Below are 23,006 nucleotides of genomic sequence, written 5' to 3'. Positions count from 1 at the left end.
ATAAATAAAAGATCACTTAAAAAAACTTAACAAATCTGTTCCATAATCAAACAAATACATATTAATATCAAGATTAGCTGTGAAATGTTGAAATATCATTTGATGTTATATGACAAATTATTGTAAGCCTGACTGTTCAGTGAATACTCACAGGACATACATACTGCAAATAAAAAAATACTGTTATATAGCCACTACATATATTCCACTTTAAATAGGTCTTTGTGGTAATTATATCATGGGAAAGATCAAAGCGGAAGAATAGTCGAGTGGCCTGTCTAAGGACAGCTGGTGTATTAATAATATTGTCAGCATCACATTGCCAAGCTCAAAAAGATTCTACTTTCAAGTCATGTGCCCCTTTATAAGTGAAACATACACTACCTTTTCAATACATGGTTAACTATGGAAAAACCCTTAACCATTCTTCTCACAAATCCATTACAGGTGAAGCTGGCTATGTTGAACTACCTGAACTCACTTGTGCCATGCATGGACCCGTCCGACTTCACAAACTCAAGCGACACACGATTGGTTGTCTCTCGTGTGATCACATGGACTAACGAGCCCAAGAATACCGACGTGCGTAAGGCGGCCCAGTCTGTGCTCATCTGCCTTTTCAACCTGAACCCACCAGAGTTCTCCATGCTTCTTTCTGGACTGCCAAAAGCTTTCCAGGTAACATCATGGCATTTGATTTTGGAAAATTTACATGTTATATTTGTTTTGACAGTACTGTCTGACACATGCTTTCAATTTTCACTACATGTCTGTACTATTTAAGTATAATGCTATTCTTCTTTAATTTATGTACTGTTGTTATCTTTTCTGAGACCTATTGTTTACTTTGAATTACAATAAAGGCTTGCACAATACACACAGTTTTGAAGCTTAAATACTTCCATAGCTGCAATTTTGGAAAGCCTGTTCAGTGTTTGAGAAACAATTTCACACAATCAACAAGTGCAATACATATCATCAGAACACAATAAACATGGAATATTCAGTTTTTTTTTTATTTTCTCATCATAATAAACAACAGTACAAGTCATTAGCAGAACACATGTATAAATTCTGAACATTAACCTAACTTTATATTGAAAGAAAGATATGCAAATATTTACATCCTATCATGACTTTCATATTGATGATGCCATTGAAAAGTCCAGGTGTTTAAAATGTAAATGGATTTAATGCTTTAAGATACAGAATTCTGATCTGGTATTTTGTATTTGAAACCAATAAACAAACACACAAAGTATTTCCATCAGGTTATCTATATGTGTTTAACAATGTTCTTCATTTCACTGAAGAGCATATCATGACAATCATGTACACATGCTTTCTCCCATCAGGATGGCGCGACTAAGATCCTGCAGATGCACCTAAAGGGAGGTGTGGGGCACGAGCCTGACGTGCTGACCCCCAGGAACACGGCCAGCCCCCAGACCACTGGCCAGAACAGGAGCAGACCCCCCTCCAGGTGAGTCAACCCTTGCCCCTGACCCCCCACCACTCAGAAGGTTTTGCTGCTCATCAGTGTATAAGGGTTGGAAATGGTACTTTTAACTCTTAACCACTTAGAAACGTGTTTTGACGCATTTGTAATCCCTTAGAAAGTTGCATTTAATTTAATACCATTAGATTCAAGTTTTACAGACTTCATTTCCAACCCTTAGTTACTGTTGAGCGGGAAACAGTGTAAAACCTTTATGCTGGTTGCAAAAGCCATTTTCACTTTGCTCCTTATGGGGGAAAGTGTTAAACTTGAATCTTGTAAGAAAGGTCTTCAGTTTAATTTGATATTCTGAGGGACTACAAACAAGTCAAAGTGCATATCTGAGTGGTGAAGGTTCAAGGCAGTTAGTTTGTGAGGAAACGGGACTGGATTATAAACAGTAGAAGATTTTTAACTTGTGCCGTGACAGATGGCAACTGTTACCCTATGTCATATACAAAAGAGACTTTTTCTTAGAGGGTCAGTTAAATTTGTTTCAAGTTTGTCTATGCATTATTTCAGAGGGCCATATGGGCGCGACGAAGCAGACACAGAGAACATGAATCCTGAAGACATTTATAACTCATTTAAAAAGACCACCGCAGAAATACAAAATCTCAGTTTTAATAGTAAATTGGACAATTTTGACGAAGTGAAAAAGCGCAAGGACTTCACATCACAGGATAGTGGCATTCAGGACCTAAGGAACGACAGTCCCGATGCTGGGGAGACCAAGAAGACTCAGGCGTACAACCCGTCACACTATCAGGAAGAGGTCTGTACAGTGCTCATAGCATACACTTATGAGACTTGCTTTGGAAAATGGGGTTCAATGCATGTGTGTCAACTGTCATCCCAGATTAGCCTGTACTGTGTGGACCAGCTTATTATGGATAACACTTTCCACCTTAACTGGATTTTCTCTAAAAATTGACTTCCTTTAAACAAAAAATATTAATATAAGCAGAAAGTTTGGGATGACACTTTGTGCTCATGCATTTAGCCTAGTTGTTCCAGAGTGCGGCACAGATTGATTCACCGTGGCCCACTAGCCAAGGGCCCTCACCGAGGCCCACTAGCCAAGGGCCCTGACAATTTGAACTTGGTTAACTTTGTGGTAAAAATTCCAGTTGTATTCCTTGTGTTACTTAAGCCTCTTTTGTGAAAATGTCAATACATTTCTTCAAAGCATGAAATTCCTTGTTTCTGTTCCCCAAGGTCATTAACATTACTTGTAGCTTTTGGGGGTTTATTCAAGTGAATTATCTTAACTCGGAGGTTTAGCCTTAATTTGTATTTCTATATCCAATTATTTACCATCAGTATTTGAAGTTCTGGTTGTTCACCATATGTGCTTGAAGGTGAGATTGTTTATCATGTGCACTGAAAATTCAGATTGTTTACAATATGTGCTAGAAATACTTATTGAGCATTAGCAGTGCTTGAAATCTAAATGTTAACCACAAGTTCATGGAATTCTTTTTTTTTTGTCATATGCACATAACATCCAGAGTTTTACTTGAAAACATGTACACATATTTTTGTAGAAATTCTATGAATTGTGTGTTATTTAGGACTCTACTTAGGACTCTACTTTAATCTAATTCATTAGATTTATTTAGCAGTTAAACATCTTCTGTAAGTCAACTACACATTTATGGAGAATGTAATGTTAATGTTGCTTTCTGTTGTTTTTTTCAGAACATGATCAATGGCTACAACAGATCCAACCAGGCAGAAGCATTCTTTGCAGAGAATGATATAGCATTCAATGAAGGTATGTAGATGATGAATTTAGGAAGCATGCACACTGCTTTTCTGTTATTTTTCCATGTAAATATTTTAGGTGATCTGAGCACATTGTGCTAATGGGTAGCTTTTAGGATATCATGTTGTCTGTCAGTCTGTGTGTACATACATGTTTTCTTCAAATGGCTTCTCCTTAAAAGTTAAGCAGATTTTAATGAAAATTCACAAGAATGATCACTGGGTGACCCGCTGTCAAGGTTGTTAAATTGTTTGGTCCATTTTATTCAGTGGTGCTCTCGTACCAAGATTGTTCAAAACATGCACCAAGGCCCAACCCTTGTCGCTACTTGTTTTACTTGTACGAATATAGTGTTAACTTTCATATCTTCTTATAAACAGCAAGTTCATTAGGTTTGGTCTTTGACATGTACAATTTTGCCTTTGGGGTGAACAGTGGCCATGCCCTGGGGAAAACTGTTAAAAATATAGTGAAACAAATCTCGTCTGAAATCACCAGACCCAGAGGTTTGGTATTTGCCTTGAAACATCATATGATTATACTAGACCAAGTTAGTTCTTACAATGTTTATAGAGGAAAAATTGGCCCTACCCTGGGGGTAACTGGTTTTAATGAAATCTGGACCGCATTTGAAAATGGTTGTGATCAGTTGAAAAACATTGCCAGCAGGGGTACAATTTGTCTCATGTGACTATTGAAACATTATCAACATTTTTAACACTCTAGTAATAGCATTTTTTGTTTAGAACATTTGTTCAAATGATATCTCAACCAAGTTTGAAATATGATTTCTGAAAGATCTTATAAGTTGCTCAGAACAGTTCAGTTTCCAAAAGTTGCGGGTGAGCAGCCTAGGGCCTAAGGCCCTTTTCTTTGAAGTATGAGGTTTGCCAAATTGGCTTGGAATAGGGCAATGGTTTGTACTTCAATTCCATGGAGAAATGAATGATATATGGGTCCACACTGGGGTTCTGGCAAGCTTCTTGTTTGAGGTTTTGGATGATATACCTTCCATCAGATATAGGTAGCTATGTCAACTGTACACAAAATTCAAGATTATGTAATTAACCCAATTAAATTTTGTAGTGACAAATGCAAATACTTTGCTTCATGCAGTAAAAGGCATGTTAACAAGTTATAAAAATATGATGATGTTTTAAGTACAGGTTTAGCAGCAATATATTAGCCTGTTTGTCATGCGTTTGTTGAACTATGCTTTCCAGTCAGACTCAAAGTACCTGCACACAAGAGACGTCCTAAAGGTGTCATTATATATCTGAATGAGTGTTGTGCGCATTGGAATGGTTGCCAAGATACAGTTTTACTATTACTCAGAATTTCATGTACTGCTTCTGCGTAGAATGTGACCCTCCCGATCTGTGTTGTGTTGAACTATTTAATCTATGATTGCTTGCTAGAATGCAAAAACATAGGAGGTCATCTTTCATTCTTATTAAAAAAACATAAACCATTTATTGTTAGCTATCTTGATAGTTCAGGATCACATACAGAAGGTTTAGTCAAAATTGTATATACTAGCATTTTTTAATGTTTTTTTTAATGTTTAAAACCTTTTGTTGTCTTTGTATTAATATGTATCTGTTGTTTTTTTCTAAACAGCTATTATATAAGCACCTTTGATTCAAATATTTAAAATAAATAAAATAATCATTTCTTTGTCTTAAGTATATATAACATCAGTTTTTTCTTAAAATTATATAATATATACCTGTAATTTCCTGGGCTATAGAGTGGTATAGAGGTGTTCTTCAAGCTATTCTTACATGTTCAATGGTTTTTTGCTTGTGTTTGCCATGCTATTTTGATTCCTGATTGTGTTTTGTGCCACTAGACGCTTGCCGGTCCCTGCTGGGCTTGAAAATCAATAGTTATGGTTGGTATTCACAGTTGCCTCCCTTTGTTATGGATGGGACAATAACCTCTGACAATCTTTCTGACATGTGCTCTGTGTGTCTCACTGTTATGCTGTTGTTTTCATGTTATGGAATTATGGAAACAGTTTTGAATAATGTGCAAAATGTCTATTATCACACTTTAAATGTAAAGAGTTAAACCTTTTTACAATAATGTTTATTGCAGGTAAACCAAATTACCCCTTTTGAAAGAAAAATATTGTATTTACATTCTTAAATTATATTTTTGAACAATTTTCATGTAATTGTTAAGGTTAAACCATTTTTTGGCAAACTTGTAAGTTAAATGTAAGACATTGAATGTGCATAAAGTTATGCAATCCTCATTCCCTTTGTATTCCTGTATATACATTACAATTTTCTGAATGTCTAAGCACTTGTGAACAGAACTGATATAAGGCATTTCCAGTGTATGTAGACATATTAGAAGTATTCTGTCTGCAACACGGTAGTTCTTTCTTCCTTTCTCTGCATTTCCACATAATTGTTGCATGTTCTGTGAAGTTTAAAACTGACCACCCTAACTGCATCATCACCAAGCCTTTTAGGCAGACCTTGAAGTTGTCTTGGCCTGGCAATTCAAGAGCACTGCACTGAGGTTTTGCATTGATGTTTTGACATGCCTTGATCAAATGCAATTTCATAAAGTATTGTATGCAATTAGTCTACTCAAAGAGCGTGTGTTTTAATTGGTTAACTATTTGTATGTCCCTGCCATTCCAAGCATGGTGAAGGGGCACAAAGTCTTACCCTTTTGCATTGGTATCTGTCAAAAAAGGGAATATTTGCTTGCATGTGACCAGTCAAATTGTGTGATGGTTACCGATAAAAGGAAGTATATTCTTTAAAATAGGTTGGAGGAATTTCAAGAGTTTAGTGCTTAGATCTGAGTATGCTTAGTATGACAAGTTACAAGGTATGAAGGGATAGAGTATTTCCTTTTTCCAAGGTTATGAATTGTCCTCCTCAAAATCAAAAGCAAACCTGTTGGGCAATTTTGTATATGGGGTGATCATCGTAGAAAATAATAAAAAATAATTGCTTCAATAAATTGTATTTGTTGGACACTAATTTTCCTTGATATCATGAGTCTGCTCGATCATATAATCAAATTTCAAAGATTTGCGACCATCGTCTTATGACAGACTTCATTAAACATCCACACATTTAGATCTGACTTATAAGTGCAAGTTTTTTAATTAACAAAATTTTATGTCAACAAAATTTAATGAAAAGATTGTGCATTAATGTCACAGTTATTGTTTTTATGCCTCCGGATCGAAAGATCGGGGGTATATTGTTTTTGGCCTGTCTGTCATTGTATGTGTCTGTGTGTGTGCGTGTGTGTGTCCCAAAACTTTAACCTTCTTCATAACTTTTGCAATATTGAACGTAGCAACTTGATATTTGGAATGCATGTGTATCTCATGGAGCTGCACATTTTGAGTTGTGAAAGGTCAAGGTCATCCTTCAAGGTCAAAGGTCAAACAAAAATTTAAAAACTTTAACCAAAACTTTAACCGTCTTTACTACGTTTGCAATATTAAACATAGCAACTTGATATTTAGCATGCATGTGTATCTCATGGAGCTGCACATTTTGAGTGGTGAAAAGTCAATGTCAAGGTCATCCTTCAAGGTCAAAGGTCAAACAAAAATTCAAAACTTTAACCAAAACTTTAACCTTCTTCATAACTTTTGCAATATATTCAAGGTTAAAGGTTAAAAAAAAATCAAAGCGGCGCATTAGGGGGCATTGTGTTTCTGACAAACACATCTCTTGTTGACTCTATGTTTTATGTTGTGTTGCTAGTTGCTCTGCAAGTTTGCGAGGCACAATCCAAAATCATTGAAATGTATGGTGAATAATGTTTAATGTTTAATTGCAGAGTGGACTATTTCTCCCATATGTTTTGGTAGTATGTGTTAACTTGTTGATTTAATTTTCTTTGTTGGTTTGTTTTGCCTTTGCCTTATGGCATCCAGTGGTTATTAGTCCCCTACCGGTTTCACAGAAGGGGAATTATGGTTTTGTCTCCGTCCGTCTGTCCGTCACACTTTTCTGGATCCTGTGATAACTTTTAAAGTTCTTAATATTTTTTCATGAAACTTGGAACATGGATAGATGGCAATATGGACATTATGCACGTCATTTCATTTCGTTCCTACCTCAAAAATTATGGTTGCTATGGCAACAAATAGACTAGAAATACTGCTGAAAATGGTGGTTTCTCTGGATCCTGCGATAACTTTTAAAGTTCATAATATTTTTTCATAAAACTTGAAATATGGATAGATGGCAATATGGGCATTATGCACGTCATTTTATTTCGTTCCGACTTAAAAAATTGTGGTTGCTATGGCAACAAATAGACTAGACATACTGCTGAAAATGGTGGTTTTCTGGATCTTGCGATAACTTTTAAAGTTCTTAATATTTTTTCATGTAACTTGAAACATGGATAGATGGCAATATGGACATTATGCACGTCATTTCATTTCGTTCCGACGTCAAAAATTCTGGTTGCTATGACAACAAATAGACTAGAAATACTGCTGAAATGGTGGTTTTCTGGATCCTGCAATAACTTTTAAAGTTTTTAATATTTTTTCATGAAACTTGAAACATGGATAGATGGCAATATGGACATTATGCACGACATTTCATTTTGTTCCTAAATTAAAAATTCTGGTTGCTATTGCAACAAATATATATATAAAAAATCTGGAATTTCCGACAATGGTGGGGCTGGTAGGGGACTTATATTGCTTGACAATAGTCTTGTTATTATGATATTTAACATGTTACTATGATAGAAACGCTTCATTATTTAATTATTTTATGTTTATATGGATTCATAGACATTTGTGTTATGTTAAATGTTATTTAAAGTTTTAAGTTAAACAGCTTAGAAGAAGCGCAGTTGAATTTTATTTCCTTTAACATGTGTGAACAATATGGATTGGCATCCATCTATTGTGACCAGCATCCAGGCTCGAGATGCAGACGCACAGTGGAACATTTAATTTGTTGAAGTCCCCAATTCAAGTGAACAATAGAACACTGGAGTGTGTGCATCCAGACCCCCTTTCTCAGCAATGCATGTTTTATTGTTTGTGGTTTAATCCCAGTTGAAGCATGGTCTAACACAACAATATTTGTTGAGCAACATTGACCGGATGTTGTATATCCCTAACTAATAAACATACTGTTTGTGAAAACACACTCAGTTTTTAAGAACATTGACAGAATATATACTAGCACAGAGATGTTTTTGTACATTTTTAATTTTAAGTACTTGATAAAAATGAAGGCTCAAAATTGTTTCAGCAAATATGTGTTAATATTTTCAAACAAAATAGAAAATAAAATGACTATCTATTATTCGAGGGAATGTTGTAGTTGTCTACTGCATACATTATTTTTGTAGATGCGCTTCATTCATGGCTTAATTGTAAACTTCAGGAAATCTGGATCAAGAGGAACTGATCACCGAAATTCTCCGTGAGCTTTCCAACCACAACGAGAGGTATGTTTATTAAGAGCTCATTTCAATACAAAGGGTAAAGTAGAAAGAAAGATCTCATCTTTTATTGTTGGCCACTTTGTTATGATCTTCACTTAAGCCAAAAGGCATACAGCCCTTAGCCTCTCTATCTGTAGTAGGTTAATCCTGGATTACGAGTTCTGTACAACTACATATTTCTTCCTACAAGTCTTTGCTAACTTGCATTGATTTTCTCTATGAATATTCTCCACACACACACATGCCTTGAACTCATTTTGACTTTGACATGAGCTACTTTTTCCCGTAGAATAATGAGGAAGGTCCAAAGTCTTGTTTAACCCTTTTCCCCTCAGAAGCAAAGTGAAAATGGCTATGTGCAAACAGCATAAAACTAGAACAGCCTGCGAGTAACTCACTGTATATTCAGGCTTTATGCTGTTTGCTGCTCATCAGTATCTAAGGGTTGGACATGAAGCCTTTAAAACTTGAATCTAGTAAGACAGGTCTTTCTTTTTGATGCTTGCATGGATGTAAAACTATACACTTTCAACACACAAACATCACCTGGGCTTGTTTTGGCCTTGACATTGACCTACTTTTTTTTATTATTCTGAAGGTAAACATGTGTGATTCATACAAATTTACTGTTTAATTGACATCTCAACTCTCGGCTATCTGCATTGACTCATTTTAACTCTGACCTATTTGTTTACTAAGAATTGTTCAAAAGAGCCAATGCATGGAAGCAGAATGGCTTCCACAAAGGCAATCACTTTTTTTAGTGCAGCATCTTACAGTTCTCATTGATTTCTTGTATGGTATGTATGTTACTATATTACTATAAATGATAAGTGTGCATTGTTGTTATCAGTTTAGAATGTAAATGCAAATACACAATGCAACCCCATACCAATATTGTATGATTTGTGATATTTGCAATGTAACTGTGGAATGTCTTGGAATTGTAGACATGAGGAACGGAAGAGCACAATGCTGTCCTTGATCAAGCTGACTCGAGAAAACACGTTTGAGCTCTGGAACGACCATTTCAAGAGCGTCCTCCTTATCTTGCTGGAAACACTCGGTGATGATGATGTAAGTAACAGAACCTGAAAAACCAACAACTCACTGGTTGACTGTACAGTGCTTTCATTTTTAGCTCTGCTGTTTTCTGAGAAAACGCGAGGTATTGTCATAGCCAGCTTGTCGTGTCCGTCGTGTTGTCCACCGTCCGTGTGCTCAAACCTTAACATTTTGTTAAGGTTTTGAACATTGGCTCTAAAATCAAAGTGCTTCTACCTACAACTTTGAAACTTATGTAGCTGCACCTTGATGAGTTCTACCCGCCACACCCATTTTTGGGTCACTAGGTCAAAGGTCAAGGTCACTGTGACCTCTAAAAAAAAGCTTTCATTTATTAAGAAATGCACCCGCAACCGAGTGTTGGCACCCGTTATGCGGTGCTCTTGTTTATTTAGCTCAAATGGTATGGCTTAGTATTTATTCTTAATAGGATTTTCAAGTAACTTTGCCAAATTTTTTAGGTTGAAGGTCAGAGTCTTTAGTTAAGGTCAATTATAAAAAACAATAAATCTGTTAAGACATTGTTCAATTTTGACCTAGAAAAATTGTTTATTTTGCCTTATCTTTGTGGCATTTGCACTTTTGTTATTGGTTTCATATATTCTGAATTAAATAATATTGCATCCTGCTCATCTGTGCCACCAAATTATGTGACTGTTGTATGACAAATGCTGGTACTGCAGAGTAACATTCTTAATGACTGCTGTCTGACTTCTTTTACTGGGGAATAACCTTCTTTGTGTCATCTGTATGGTTTTAATATGAGTTCTGTGTAACCTTTTCTCTAACTGATGGGTAACCTATCCGACTACATTGTTCACTTAACTTCGAATGCTATGTTACTGCCACTGTGACTGCAGTCTGTAGTGTAACCTCATCAGTTACTTTAGAGTAGCCTCCACTGTTAGGATTGTGTAACATCCTGTGTTTTCCTTTGCAGCTTCAGGTGCGGTCCCTCGCACTGCGTGTGCTGAGAGAGATAGTGCGTAACCAGGCCCCTCGCTTCAAGGATTATGCAGAGCTCACCATGCTGCGAATACTGGATGCACACAAGGACCCGGCAAAAGACGTGAGTTATCTCTGGATTTTGTTTTCTTGAATGTTATGTCTTCATTTGTTATCTTCCCATGACATGCTTTTTCGGGAAATAAATTTACGACTGTGTATGTACCAATGTAAACCTTAATATTTGGAATAACTTAATATTTTGACACCACTGTATAAATGTATTCCTTAATATTTGGGCACCTTTCAAAGAATTCTAAACACCGAAATCTCACATACATGCCTTTTTTGTGGTCACTCTATATGAGGCATTTGTGGTGTGTTGTCAATGTTGAGCCCATCATCACACCATGTCAAATGTAAGAAAAACCTAGAAACCACTCTAGAAGCCAGATTTTTCACTTAATCTTGATTAAACTTGGCCAGAATGTTAATCCTGACAATATCTAAGCTTAGTTTGAGTATGGGTCACATGAGTCCAACAATTAGGCCATCATGTCAAATTCGAGTATGGGTCACGAGTCCAACAATTAGGCCATCAGGTCAAGTTTGAGTATGGGTCACATGAGTCCAACAATTAGGCCATCATGTCAAATTCGAGTATGGGTCACGAGTCCAACAATTAGGCCATCAGGTCAAGTTTGAGTATGGGTCACATGAGTCCAACAATTAGGCCATCAGGTCAAGTTTGAGTATTGGTCACATGAGTCCAACAATTAGGCCATCAGGTCAAGTTTGAGTATGGGTCACATGAGTCTAATAACTAGGCCATCAGGTCAAGTTTGATTATGGGTCACATGAGTCCTTAAATTAGGCCATCAGGTCAAGTTTGAGTATAGGTCACATAAGTCCAAAAATTAGGCCATCAGGTCAAGTTTGAATGGGAGTCACATGAATAAAAAAAATTAGGCCATCAGGTCAAGTTTGAGTATGGTAGACGTGAGTCCAAAAATAAGGCCATCAGGTCAAGATTGAGTATGGATGACGTGAGGCCAAAAAGTTGGCCATTAGGTCAAGTTTGAGTATGGGTCACATGAGTCCAAAAATTAGGCCATCAGGTCAAGTTTGAGTATGGGTCACATGAGTCCAAAAATTAGGCCATCAGGTCAAGTTTGAGTATGGGTCACATGAGTCCGAAAATTAGGCCATCAGGTCAAGTTTGAGTATGCGTCACGTGAGTTCAAAAATTAGGCAATCGGGTCAAGTTTGAGTATGGGTCACGTGAGTCCGAAAATTAGGCCATCAGGTCAAGTGTTTACAATTGTTTTTCCTGGTACACTGGAGAGTGTTTCCTTGTTATGTACATAAAGTGAGTCAATCAAGAATAATTAAACTCCTTGTGTGTAAATTTAATTGGCTGTGTGTGTACTCTACTTGTAAAAATTGACAATTATCAGAACAAGAAAATATACAACATTTTCCTCTAATACACCTTTTTTTATTTTGAGATCTTTTGGGGTATATTTCTTGAATTGGGATAGTTTTTTATATATTAATAGTTTAATGCTGAATAAATAGTGTGTTTTTTGTTTGTTATTTCCATTGACATTTCTTCATTTGAGCATGTATATAAAAAAAATTCATTATAGAAGTTATTTTCTTTTTTCATGTAATTAAAGTTACTTAGTTCTGTCTTTACTTTCATCATTGAGATATGATCCTCCTATCTATTTAGTTGCAACATTTCTCACATTCTGTAGGAGTTTATTGAGACTCGAATGGAGCATAGTATGGTAGGCCAGTTATGTTGCATTTAACCATGTTTGAGACACATTTCTTATTTGCTCAATGTTACAATTATCACGACCACAGAAATATGCATGATGTTTTTTCACTCGCTAATTTAAATGGGTCTTTCTGAAGATCTGTTTTTGTACCTGTTCAATAAAAAAAAACTGAACAGTTTTGTGGGTTTTATGTACTCTTGATCCATACACACTTTCATATGCTTGATTGTAAAAGTATAAAGTAACATTATTATTCGTAACATTATAGTATTACAACTTATCATAAAATATCCGCCAGTCTATTTAACGGACAACCTTTTGTACTTGATGAAGGTTTCCATAACATTATTGTTATAATACAGCTTAATGGTTTGTGTTTGATTCTTTAAAGCGAAACAATATTTCAGTTTTTGAAATATGAACTTGCTTTTAACATTAAACATGTATTACAATGGATTAAACAAAATTCAACCAACATTCAGGAATGCTTATTTCTTTCAGATGATTTATTACTGTGCTTCTTTGTTTGAAAGGTAGCATCAGACACAAATAGTGGTTACAAGTTGATAAATCAGTCAAACAGTTCTAAGTCTTTAATCAGTCAAATTGTTATGCTCCCCGAAAATTTTCGGTGGAGCATTTAGTTGCCAGTTTGTACTTCCTTACTACCTTCCTTCGGTCACACTTTTGATACAGTTTCTCACAGCGCATTCAATATTTTACCGATCTCTTACATATTTGGTATGTAGGTTCCTTGCATGGACCTCTACCTCTTGATGAGGCTTGAGGTCACTGGGTTCAAGGTCACCAAGGCTAATAATAGATTTTCTCAAGGTCAAACTTTGGTTACAGTTTCTTATAGCGCCTTCAATATTTGACCTATCTCTTATATATTTGGCATGTTGGTACCTTGCATGGTCCTTTACCTTTTGATGAGGTTTGAGGTCACTGGGGTCATTCCAGACACTGATACTGATCGGATATTTATTCTGGGGGTCTTCAACAAGGAAGTCCTAAATGGTCAGAAGTTTTCTACATTTGGAAACCTGATTTCAAGTGCAACGTGTAAGACAGGAAGTGTTTTTGACATGGTATTTTACAACAGACAGGATCAAGTCATGACTCATATTCAGCCAGTGTACTTTAGTGACCATAGTGTAATTTGGGTTGGAGTTCAATTTTAAAGAAAGAGTGAGTGTATACTATTATTGTCATAAATTATTATTAAAACCTGTTAATTATGAACATAAGGGGAGCATCTATTGTTTTCAAGGATACTTCTTGTTTAACATGTAAAAGTATCATACTTTCCTTCATTGTAACTTCATCACCCCCTGTATCACTGTATTAAGTACTACTTTTTGAAGTATTAACCCTTTCTAAATCAGAAGCAAAGTGAAAATGGCTATGTGCAAACAGCATAAAACCAGAACAGCCTGCGAGTAACTCTGGGCGGAAATGAAGCCTTTCAAACTTGAATATATTAAGAAAGGACTTAAATTTCCTTCCTTCCCCCACTGGCAGGTGGTGCGTGCTGCGGAGGAGTGTGCAGCTACGCTGGCAACCTTCATCCCAGCACCCCAGAGCATCCGTATACTGGTGCCCATCATCCAGTCAGCCGGCATGCCCATCAACCAGGCCGCCATCAAGATGCAGACCCGCGTCGTTGAGCAGATGTCTGCCAAGGACCTTGAGCCTCTGCTGCCAGAGATCATACCTGGCCTGCTCAAGGTTAGAGGGACAGAACTGAACAGAACATTTTTTTATTACCCACAAACTTTACAGTTTCAAGTGTTACACAAAATGCAGGAATAAAGTAAGCTTTTTGGCAGAAATATTTTAAGCTGGTTATTTATGAAATTAAAAGATATTTAAACAAAAGAGGGACTCGCACTTGTAAGTAGGGCACTGAAACAGATAATTATGAAATGATTTAATCAGTCTTGCTTGTGTTATAAGTAATTTGTCTAGTTTAAGTCATCTTTAATTGACACAATTAATTGTAATTGATATAAGTTTAAAAGCAATAAGAATTTGCCAAAGAACTCTAGCATCTAGTTAAAATGTGTTTACTGACATCAAAGGATGTTGGTAGTAAATATTGTGGTTTTATTAATTGTGTTGCAATGTTGACTAAAAATAAAGGGAACACTTTATTATCTCAAATATCACTGATAATATGACAATATGTGCTTAGTTTTCTTCATTTGCAATCTTAGTGCCTCCAGTAACTGTGTAATGATAATGATAGTTAAGGTTATTAGGACTACCTTGGGATTTAGCAGAAATTAATATAAGCCTTAAGGTTTGCATGCATTTACACAAATAACTTTCCACAATAATCTTGTTGTGACCAGCTGTAAGATCCCTAATTAGATGAACCTCACTTTGGGTAAACTGGGCTATAACATGTGCGAAAATTGTTGTCCCAGATCAGTCTGTGCAGTCCACACAGGCTTATCAGGTAAGACACTTTCCGCCTAAATTGGATTTGCAGTAAGACAAGACTTTAAACAAGTCTTCCATGATTATCCTTTGTGGACTGAAGAGGCTTATCTGGGACATCACTATACGCGCAAGGATTAAGCCCTGTGCACAGGCTAATATGGAATGATACTTTACGCACAGGCATGAAACCCAGTTTTCTCAGGCTTAAACATGGTCACCATAACATTGATTTAGACCCTCTTCATGAAACTTAGTTGCATGTTCTCAATTACAGGGCTATGATGATAGTGAGAGCAGTGTGCGCAAGGCCAGTGTGTTCTGTCTGGTGGCCGTCTACATGGTGGTGGGGGAACACCTGAGGAACTACCTATCAGATCTGAATGGAAGCAAGGTAGGTGCAACATTATGGAGGGCCGTATCACTAGTTCAGTGTTACTACGCTATATGTTTCCCAGTTTTTACAGGAATACTATTATACTATACATCTTTTCTTTTCCTGGTAATAAAATGAATTCTTTGTTCTATCTGAATTAAAATACCAAGAAAAAAGTGTTAAAACATTTAACAAATATTTAAGTATATGTTTGTTTGTCTTTCGCTGAATTAGAAAATTAAGGATTGTTTCTTTTTGTTTCAGATTAAATTGTTGAATTTGTACATCAAGCGAGCCCAGGCACAGAAGGACAGTGGCAAGGTCTTATCTCCACACCTGTCAGACACCTCGTGATAGCTAACCAATCATAGCCTTGATAACAAATTTGTACTTGAGAACTCGCCAATCAAAATTGGTGTTACATTCTGACAATTGTAGACTAATGCATTGTGCGATATTATGTGATATGGGTATTAGAATATTTATGGTAGCATTTGCTTATTGGCTTTAGGGTAGAAGGATTTTGATGTGAAAAAAAGAGATGATTTACGGAAAAAATATCTCGTCTACTGCATAGGTTGAATGCACAATCCTAGTTTGGCAGTAAACAGTATGTTGAAAAAATCACTGAGATTAATTAAAAGTATGTTAGAACCCTGTGTATCAATTTGGTACGTTTAAAGGTCAATTATTGTAAATGTCTAAAGTATATGGCGTATGTATTTTGTATTGGCAGTTTATAAACGTTTGTGCAGTTTAGTATACATTTTGACTTCTAAACAACACTTTCTTTGAAGTTTAAAAAAGGATGTCCATTCCATATAATTAAAACTGTTTCTTCATCATTCAAATAACTTTATTATTATTTAAATTTGCATTAATTTTTAAAAGCTTTTTTTAATTTAATACAATTATATTGTATAAAATGACGTTGTTGTGCTTTTCCAGTACAATGCATATTGATTCATGTTGCATTTAGTGTGTTGCGCTATATCTGGACCTGTACAGAGGTATATCTGTAGATAGCACATGTATTTTTCACTCATTTAGTTTGCCATTCTTGTGATCCTTTCAGCATAATCAGTCATCTGTATTTCTCCCACTGTGGTTGTATCTTGGGATTTAATAATTGTGATTGATCTTATTTTTTTGTACTGGTTGAACAACCCAGTGCAAATGTTTGGCAGTTCTCCAAAGGTCTTGTTTAGCTGCCTCACATCCACTCTCCATTGCTGTTTCACAGTCCACTGTCCCGTTAAGCTTTGCCCAGTGTCTCTACAAAAAATGTGTTCAAAAATATAATGGCGGAATTCATCATAAAATACCAGTAAAGTGTGTATTTGCATCATGTATACAAAGTGTAAAAGGATATGAGCCCAGTATCAGATGCTGTGCCTATGTAGCTTTGCACATACAGTCAGCAGAGCAATGTAATATCTAATAATCAATGTTGATGTATGTCTGAAAAAGTGTTTTTTAATAAAGATTGCTGTTCTTGCTATGGCTTCACAAATCTATCATAGGTACAATACCTTGCATGTACATGAAGGGCTTGAAAGCTGGTGAAGCAATCGGATTATCAAATAATTAAATGATGATATTGTTTGCTCCTTTTACCTAAATGTCAACATTTTGATAAAGTGTTTGGTTCACCAGTATTTATCGTAGTTTGCATGTTGTGTAAAAAAAAGATCAGTTCCTATTTTCATAAATGTATCGATGAAATTTCCACAGTTTTAGTATCATCTTCCTATCAATTTTTAACGGTGTATATATTCTAGACTTTTAGCTCAATATTAATCTGTTTTAAACTAATGTTTGTTTATATAAACTCAATAAATATGTAATTGGTACTGTAATTTATTGTGGCAGAAAATACAGAATATCAGACATTCTATGTACATATGCATTGTTGTAATCCATCATCTCATTCAGCTGTGTACTGAAAAGTGAGGATAAGGTATGGTTTTACTCTTGATGAACATAAAAAATAGGTTAACACTTTACCACTTTGATACGTATTTTGATGCATTTGTAGTCCCTTAGAAAGTTGAATTTAATTTTAGACCTTTCTTACAAGATTCAAGTTTTCAAGGCTTTATTTCCAACCCTTAGATACTGATGAGCAGCAAACAGCATAAAACCTGAACAGACTGCGAGTTACTCGCAGGCTGTTCTGGTTTTATGCTGCTTGCACGTAGCCATTTTAACTTTGCTTCTGAGTGGATAAGGGTTAAAATTTTGTAATTGGATCTAGAATAATGCAATTCATTGTCAGTGTTGTTCCTGAGCTAGCTTCAGTACATTTCCCAACCTCTTCTGATGCAGTGTCTAAATCCGCCCCTATCTTCATTTCCACCTCATCCAGCATTAATAAATAGGAGACTTAGGTTTGGTGGTTTTAATCAATACATTACCAGTATATAATGTGTAACACAATTTTCAGCTTCAATATAATATTATTTTTTCTATAGTAAATAGTCGCCATTTTTTTAGCTCGACTGTAGTGGAGCTATGCTACTCACCCCGGCGTCAGCGTTTCCATTTCCGTGCCGTTTGCGTTAGCGTGCAAATGTTAAAGTTTGCGTACTACCCTGAATATTTCCTGTGTTCCTTGACATATTGCTTTCATATTTTGCATACTTGTTTACCATCATGACCCCAACCTACAAACAAGAGCAGACAACTGTATCAAGCATTTTGACAGAATTATGGCCCCATTTATACTTAGAATATGCATATTATTGATAAATCTATGTTAAAGTTTGCGTACTACCCCAAATATTTCCTGTGTCCCTTGACATATTGCTTTCATATTTTGCATACTTATTTACCAACATGACCCCAACCTATAAACAAGAGCAGACAACTGTATCAAGCATTTTGACAGAATTATGGCCCCTTTTATACTTAGATAATTGAACATTTTGCTGAAATTGCAATAACTTCTTTATTTATGATCAGATTTTATCAATACTTTGACAAAACAACACTTACCTGAATACCACAATGGATTCCACCCAAACAAAACTCCACGCCCCAACCCAGAATCCCTGCCCCCACCCCCCAAATTTTTTTTTTCCTTTATTTTTATTTTTGAAAGATTGTCTAATAAATTATTGAATATGACCAATTTCCTCATGATGTCTTACGTTTTACTATCAAGCACTCGAATAGTCGAGCGCCCTGTCCTCTGACAGTTCTTGTTGAAAGATCGTCTTATAAATGACCACACCCCACATTTTACCCCCTCTCAACCAAGCCCCCTCCAAAAAAAATAAATTTTTTTTTTCCTTTTTTTATTTTTAAAAGATCGTCTAAAAAATTATTGAATATGAACAATTTCCCCATGATGGCTTACGTTATATTGTCAAGCACTCAATAAGTGGAGCGCGCTGTCCTCTGACAGCTCTTGTTCATATAACACCAGCAAATGCATTTTGAACCCAACTTGATTCGTTTCAATTTTTGTGCCAATGGGTTGTCCACTTTTTTTTAGCTCACCTTGGCACAACGTGCTCATGGTGAGCTTTTGTGATCGCTTTTTGTGCGTCGTCCGTCATCAACATTTTGCCTTGTGAACACTCTAGAGGCCACATTTATTGTCTGATCTTCATGAAATTTGGTCAGAACATTTGTCCCATTGATACCTCGACTGAGTTCGATGCTGGGTCAAAAACTAGGTCACTAGGTAAGAAAAAAAGAAAAACCTTGTGAACACTGTAGAAGTCACATTTGATGCCCAATCTTCATGTAACTTTGTCAAAATGTTTGTCTAAATGATATGTTGGTTGAGTTGAAAAATGGTTCCGGTCCGTTGAAAAACATGGCCGCCAGGGGGCGGGGCAGTATTCCTTATATGGCTATAGAGAAACCTTGTGAACACTCTAAAAAGTCACAATTTTTGCCCAATCATCATGAAACTTGGTCAAAACATTGGTTTCATTGATATCTCAGACGAGTTCGAAAATGGTCCAGATAGGTGAAAAAACACTCTAGAGGCCACATTTATTGTCCTATCTTTATGAAACTTGGTCAGAAGATTCACCCCAATAATATCTTGGACGAGTTCAAAAATGATGCTGGGGGCATTTTTCCTTATATGGCTATAGTAAAACCTTTTAAATACTCTAGAGGCCACATTTATTTTCCGATCTTCATGAAACTTGGTCAGAAGATTTTGTCCTAATGATATCTTGGATGAGTTCGAAAATGGTTACGGTTGCTTAAAAAACATGGCCACCAGGGGGCGGGGCATTTTTCCTAATATGGATATATATCGTGCTTTAGTGAAACTTTGTTAACACTCTAGAGGCCACATTTATTGTCCAATCATCATGAAACTTGGTCAGATGATTTGTCCCAATGATATCTTGGATGAGTTCGAAAATGGTTCCGGTTGGTGGGAAAACATGGCCGCCAAGGGGGCGTGGCATTTTTCCTTATATAGCTATAGTTAAACCTTGTTAACACTCTAGAAGCCATATTTATTGTACGATCATCATGAAACTTTGTCAGAAGATTTGTCCCAATGATATTTTGGACAAGTTAGAAAGTGGTTCCAGTTTCTTGAAAAACATGGCCACCAGAGGGCGGGGCATTTTTTCCTTATAAGGACTTATGAATCTTCATGAAACTTTGTCAGTATATTTGTTTTAATGATATCTTGGATGTGTATGGAAATGGTTCTGGTCTGTTGAAAAACGTGGCTGCCAGGGTGTTCACTAGTCATGAAAGTTGGTAAGAACATTTTGTTCTAATGACATCTTGGGCTGCACAGAACAGGTTAGTTCCTTTGAATCTCAGGTGAGCGACTTTGGGCCTTTCAGGCCCTCTTGTTTTAAAGTGTAAAAATTCATTTTAAATGTGGCGGATTTAGACAATGCTCCAGTGAAAGGTGTTAGAGATGCAAGCACATTAAAGTCCACCAAATATATTTCATGAACGATTATTACTTTAAATCCAACTCTTTGTATTGGATGGTTTCCAAGTGTTTAATATTTATGCTATTAAAAAATGGAACACGTCACTAGTTTTAATAGTATTATCGTTCTGATGCTTGAAAGTTACATTCTTGTTTTGAAATGAAAGGGTCATTTAGTAGTGACGCTGCTACTCGCCCTGAAAAGTAACCAAATACTTACTCATGCCATAAAATGATTTTTTTCAATACTCGGAATAATGCATTAAGTACTGTGAAGCTTGACTTCAGTGGATAACATGATTATAATAAAACTAGTTTGTGAAAATAATTACATTTATCTACTGAACAAGTACTATTACACTCATGTTGTCTTCAGACATGCCCATAAATATTGCTTTATTTGTGAAAAATAACAATCTATTTTGTATCTTTGTTGCAAGCAAGAGTTTACTGCTGTGCTTGATTCTGGCTACAGATCTGTGTGGTGTGGTGTTGTAGATTGATACACAGGCCATACTGACAGGGTGGTGACGAAGTGTTTGATGTTTAGCTGTTACACGTTCAGTTTTTAGCTCACTTGAGCACAATGTGCTCATGGTGAGCTTTTGTGATCGCTTTTTGTCCGTCGTGCGTCATCCGTCGTCAACATTTTGCCTTGTGAACACTCTAGAGGCCACATTTATTGTCTAATCTTTATGAAATTTGGTCAGAACATTTGTCCCATTGATACCTCGACTGAGTTTGAAACTGGGTCATGCTGGATCAAAAACTAGGTAAAAAAAAAGGAAACCTTGTGAACACTGTAGAAGTCACATTTGATGCCCAATCTTCATGTAACTTTGTCAAAATGTTTGTCTAAATGATATGTTGGTTGAGTTAAAAAATGGTTCCGGTCTGTTGAAAAACATGGCCGCCAGGGGGCCGGGCAGTATTCCTTATATGGCTATAGAGAAACCTTGTGAACACTCTAGAAGTCACAATTTTTGTCCAATCATCATGAAACTTGGTTTAAACATTAGGTTCATTGATATCTCAGACGAGTTCAAAAATGGCCCAGATCGGTGAAAAAACATGGCCGCCAGGGGGTGGGGCAGTTTTCCTTATATGGCTTAAGTAAAACCTTGTTAACACTCTAGAGGCCACATTTATTGTCCAATCTTCATGAAATTTGGTCGGAAGATTGGTCTCAATTATATCTTGGATGAGTTTGAAAATGGTTATGTTTGCTTGAAAAACATGGCTGCCAAGGGGCGGGGCATTTTTCCTTATATGGCTATATATGGCTATATTAAAACCCTGTGAACACTCTAGAGGCCACATTTATTGTCCAATCTTCATGAAATTTGGTCAGAAGATTGGTCTCAATGATATCTTGAATGAGTTTGAAAAACATGGCTGCCAAGGGGCGGGGCATTTTTCCTTATATGGCTATAGTAAAATCTTGTTAATACTCTAGAGGCCACATTTATTGTCCGATCTTCATGAAACTTGGTCAGAAGATTCACCCCAATAATATCTTGGACACGTTCAAAAATGATGCTGGTTGGTTGAAAAACATGGCTGCCAGGGGGGCAGGGCATTTTTCCTTATATGGCGTTAGTAAAACCTTGTTAACACTCTAGAGGCCACATTTATTTTCTGATCTTCATGAAACTTGGTCAGAAGATTTGTCCTAATGATATTTTGGATGAGTTCGAAAATGGTTTCGGTTGCTTAAAAAACATGGCCACCAGGGGGCGGGGCATTTTTCCTAATATGGCTGTATATCATGCTTTAGTAAACCCTTGTTAACACTCTAGAGGCCACATTTATTGTCCGATCATCATGAAACTTGGTCAGATGATCTGTCCCAATGATATCTTGGATGAGTTCGAAAATGGTTCTGGTTGGTTGAAAAACATTGCCGCCAAGGGGTCGTGGCATTTTCATTATATAGCTATAGTTAAACCTTGTTAACACTCCAGAAGCCATATTTATTGTACGATCATCATGAAACTTTGTCAGAAGATTTGTCCCAATGATATTTTGGACAAGTTCGAAAGTGGTTCCAGTTGCTTGAAAAACATGGCCACCAGTGGGCGGGGCATTTTTCCTTATAAGGACTTATGAATCTTCATGAAACTTTGTCAGTATATTTGTTTAAATTATATCTTGGATGTGTATGAAAATGGTTCTGGTCTGTTGAAAAACGTGGCTGCCAGGGTGTTCACTAGTCATGAAGTTGGTAAGAACATATTGTTCTAATGACATCTTGGGCTGCACAGAACAGGTCAGTTCCGTTGAATCTCAGGTGAGCAACTTTGGGCCTTTCAGGCCCTCTTGTTTAATCATGTTAGATATTGTATGCAATGGTATGTTATTGCTAATGCTTCATGTTTGTACAACTAAGTTTAATATATTGTGGAAAACTATTTTGTTTTCTTTGGCAAACACATTCAGTTGAAATTTAAACATTTGTAACAAAATAAAACAGTTGAAAACATGAGTTGTGTTTACTTACCGTATTTATTGTCTGTGAATACATATACCAGGTAAGTCATGTGCAATACTAAAACACGCATGGTGTTTTACATTGGAGAAGAAACAATCCAGCATTATTTTCTCAAGTGTGCAATTGGGACAAATTAAAATTTGTGACAATGTGTTTTCCGTACAATACATGGAGCAGTGTATAATATGTAAAATATGTCACTTATTTTTTAAACTTTCAGATAGCAAAGTCATATCCGATGCAACTA

General features: G+C 36.2%; 1 protein-coding gene across 7 annotated transcripts in view; it reads left to right on the top strand.

Moving 5' to 3' along the window:
- LOC127859326 (CLIP-associating protein 1-like) overlaps positions 1–22,753 on the top strand; it is a 117,197-nt gene extending 94,444 nt beyond the window's left edge. For 3 of the 7 annotated variants that reach the window (XM_052396659.1, XM_052396658.1, XM_052396654.1), the window contains 11 exons: positions 448–678; positions 1,356–1,483; positions 2,021–2,273; positions 3,200–3,275; positions 5,119–5,160; positions 8,666–8,729; positions 9,677–9,803; positions 10,732–10,860; positions 14,048–14,254; positions 15,246–15,362; positions 15,609–22,753. In XM_052396659.1, coding sequence (XP_052252619.1) covers positions 448–678; positions 1,356–1,483; positions 2,021–2,273; positions 3,200–3,275; positions 5,119–5,160; positions 8,666–8,729; positions 9,677–9,803; positions 10,732–10,860; positions 14,048–14,254; positions 15,246–15,362; positions 15,609–15,698 — 1,464 coding nt within the window. In that variant the 3' untranslated portion in view covers positions 15,699–22,753. Of the gene's footprint in view, positions 1–447; positions 679–1,355; positions 1,484–2,020; positions 2,274–3,199; positions 3,276–4,489; positions 4,529–5,118; positions 5,161–7,088; positions 7,119–8,665; positions 8,730–9,676; positions 9,804–10,731; positions 10,861–14,047; positions 14,255–15,245; positions 15,363–15,608 lie in introns of all 7 variants that reach the window. The other 4 variants (XM_052396657.1, XM_052396656.1, XM_052396655.1 and 1 more) reach the window with 4 other exon arrangements.
- Positions 22,754–23,006: the final 253 nt, after the last annotated feature.

This window comes from Dreissena polymorpha, chromosome 15 (genome assembly GCF_020536995.1).
Source record: "Dreissena polymorpha isolate Duluth1 chromosome 15, UMN_Dpol_1.0, whole genome shotgun sequence".
NCBI classification, from domain to species: Eukaryota; Metazoa; Mollusca; class Bivalvia; order Myida; family Dreissenidae; genus Dreissena; species Dreissena polymorpha.
Note: the sequence above shows the minus strand (reverse complement) of the source record. Positions and strands in the feature narration are given on the sequence as shown.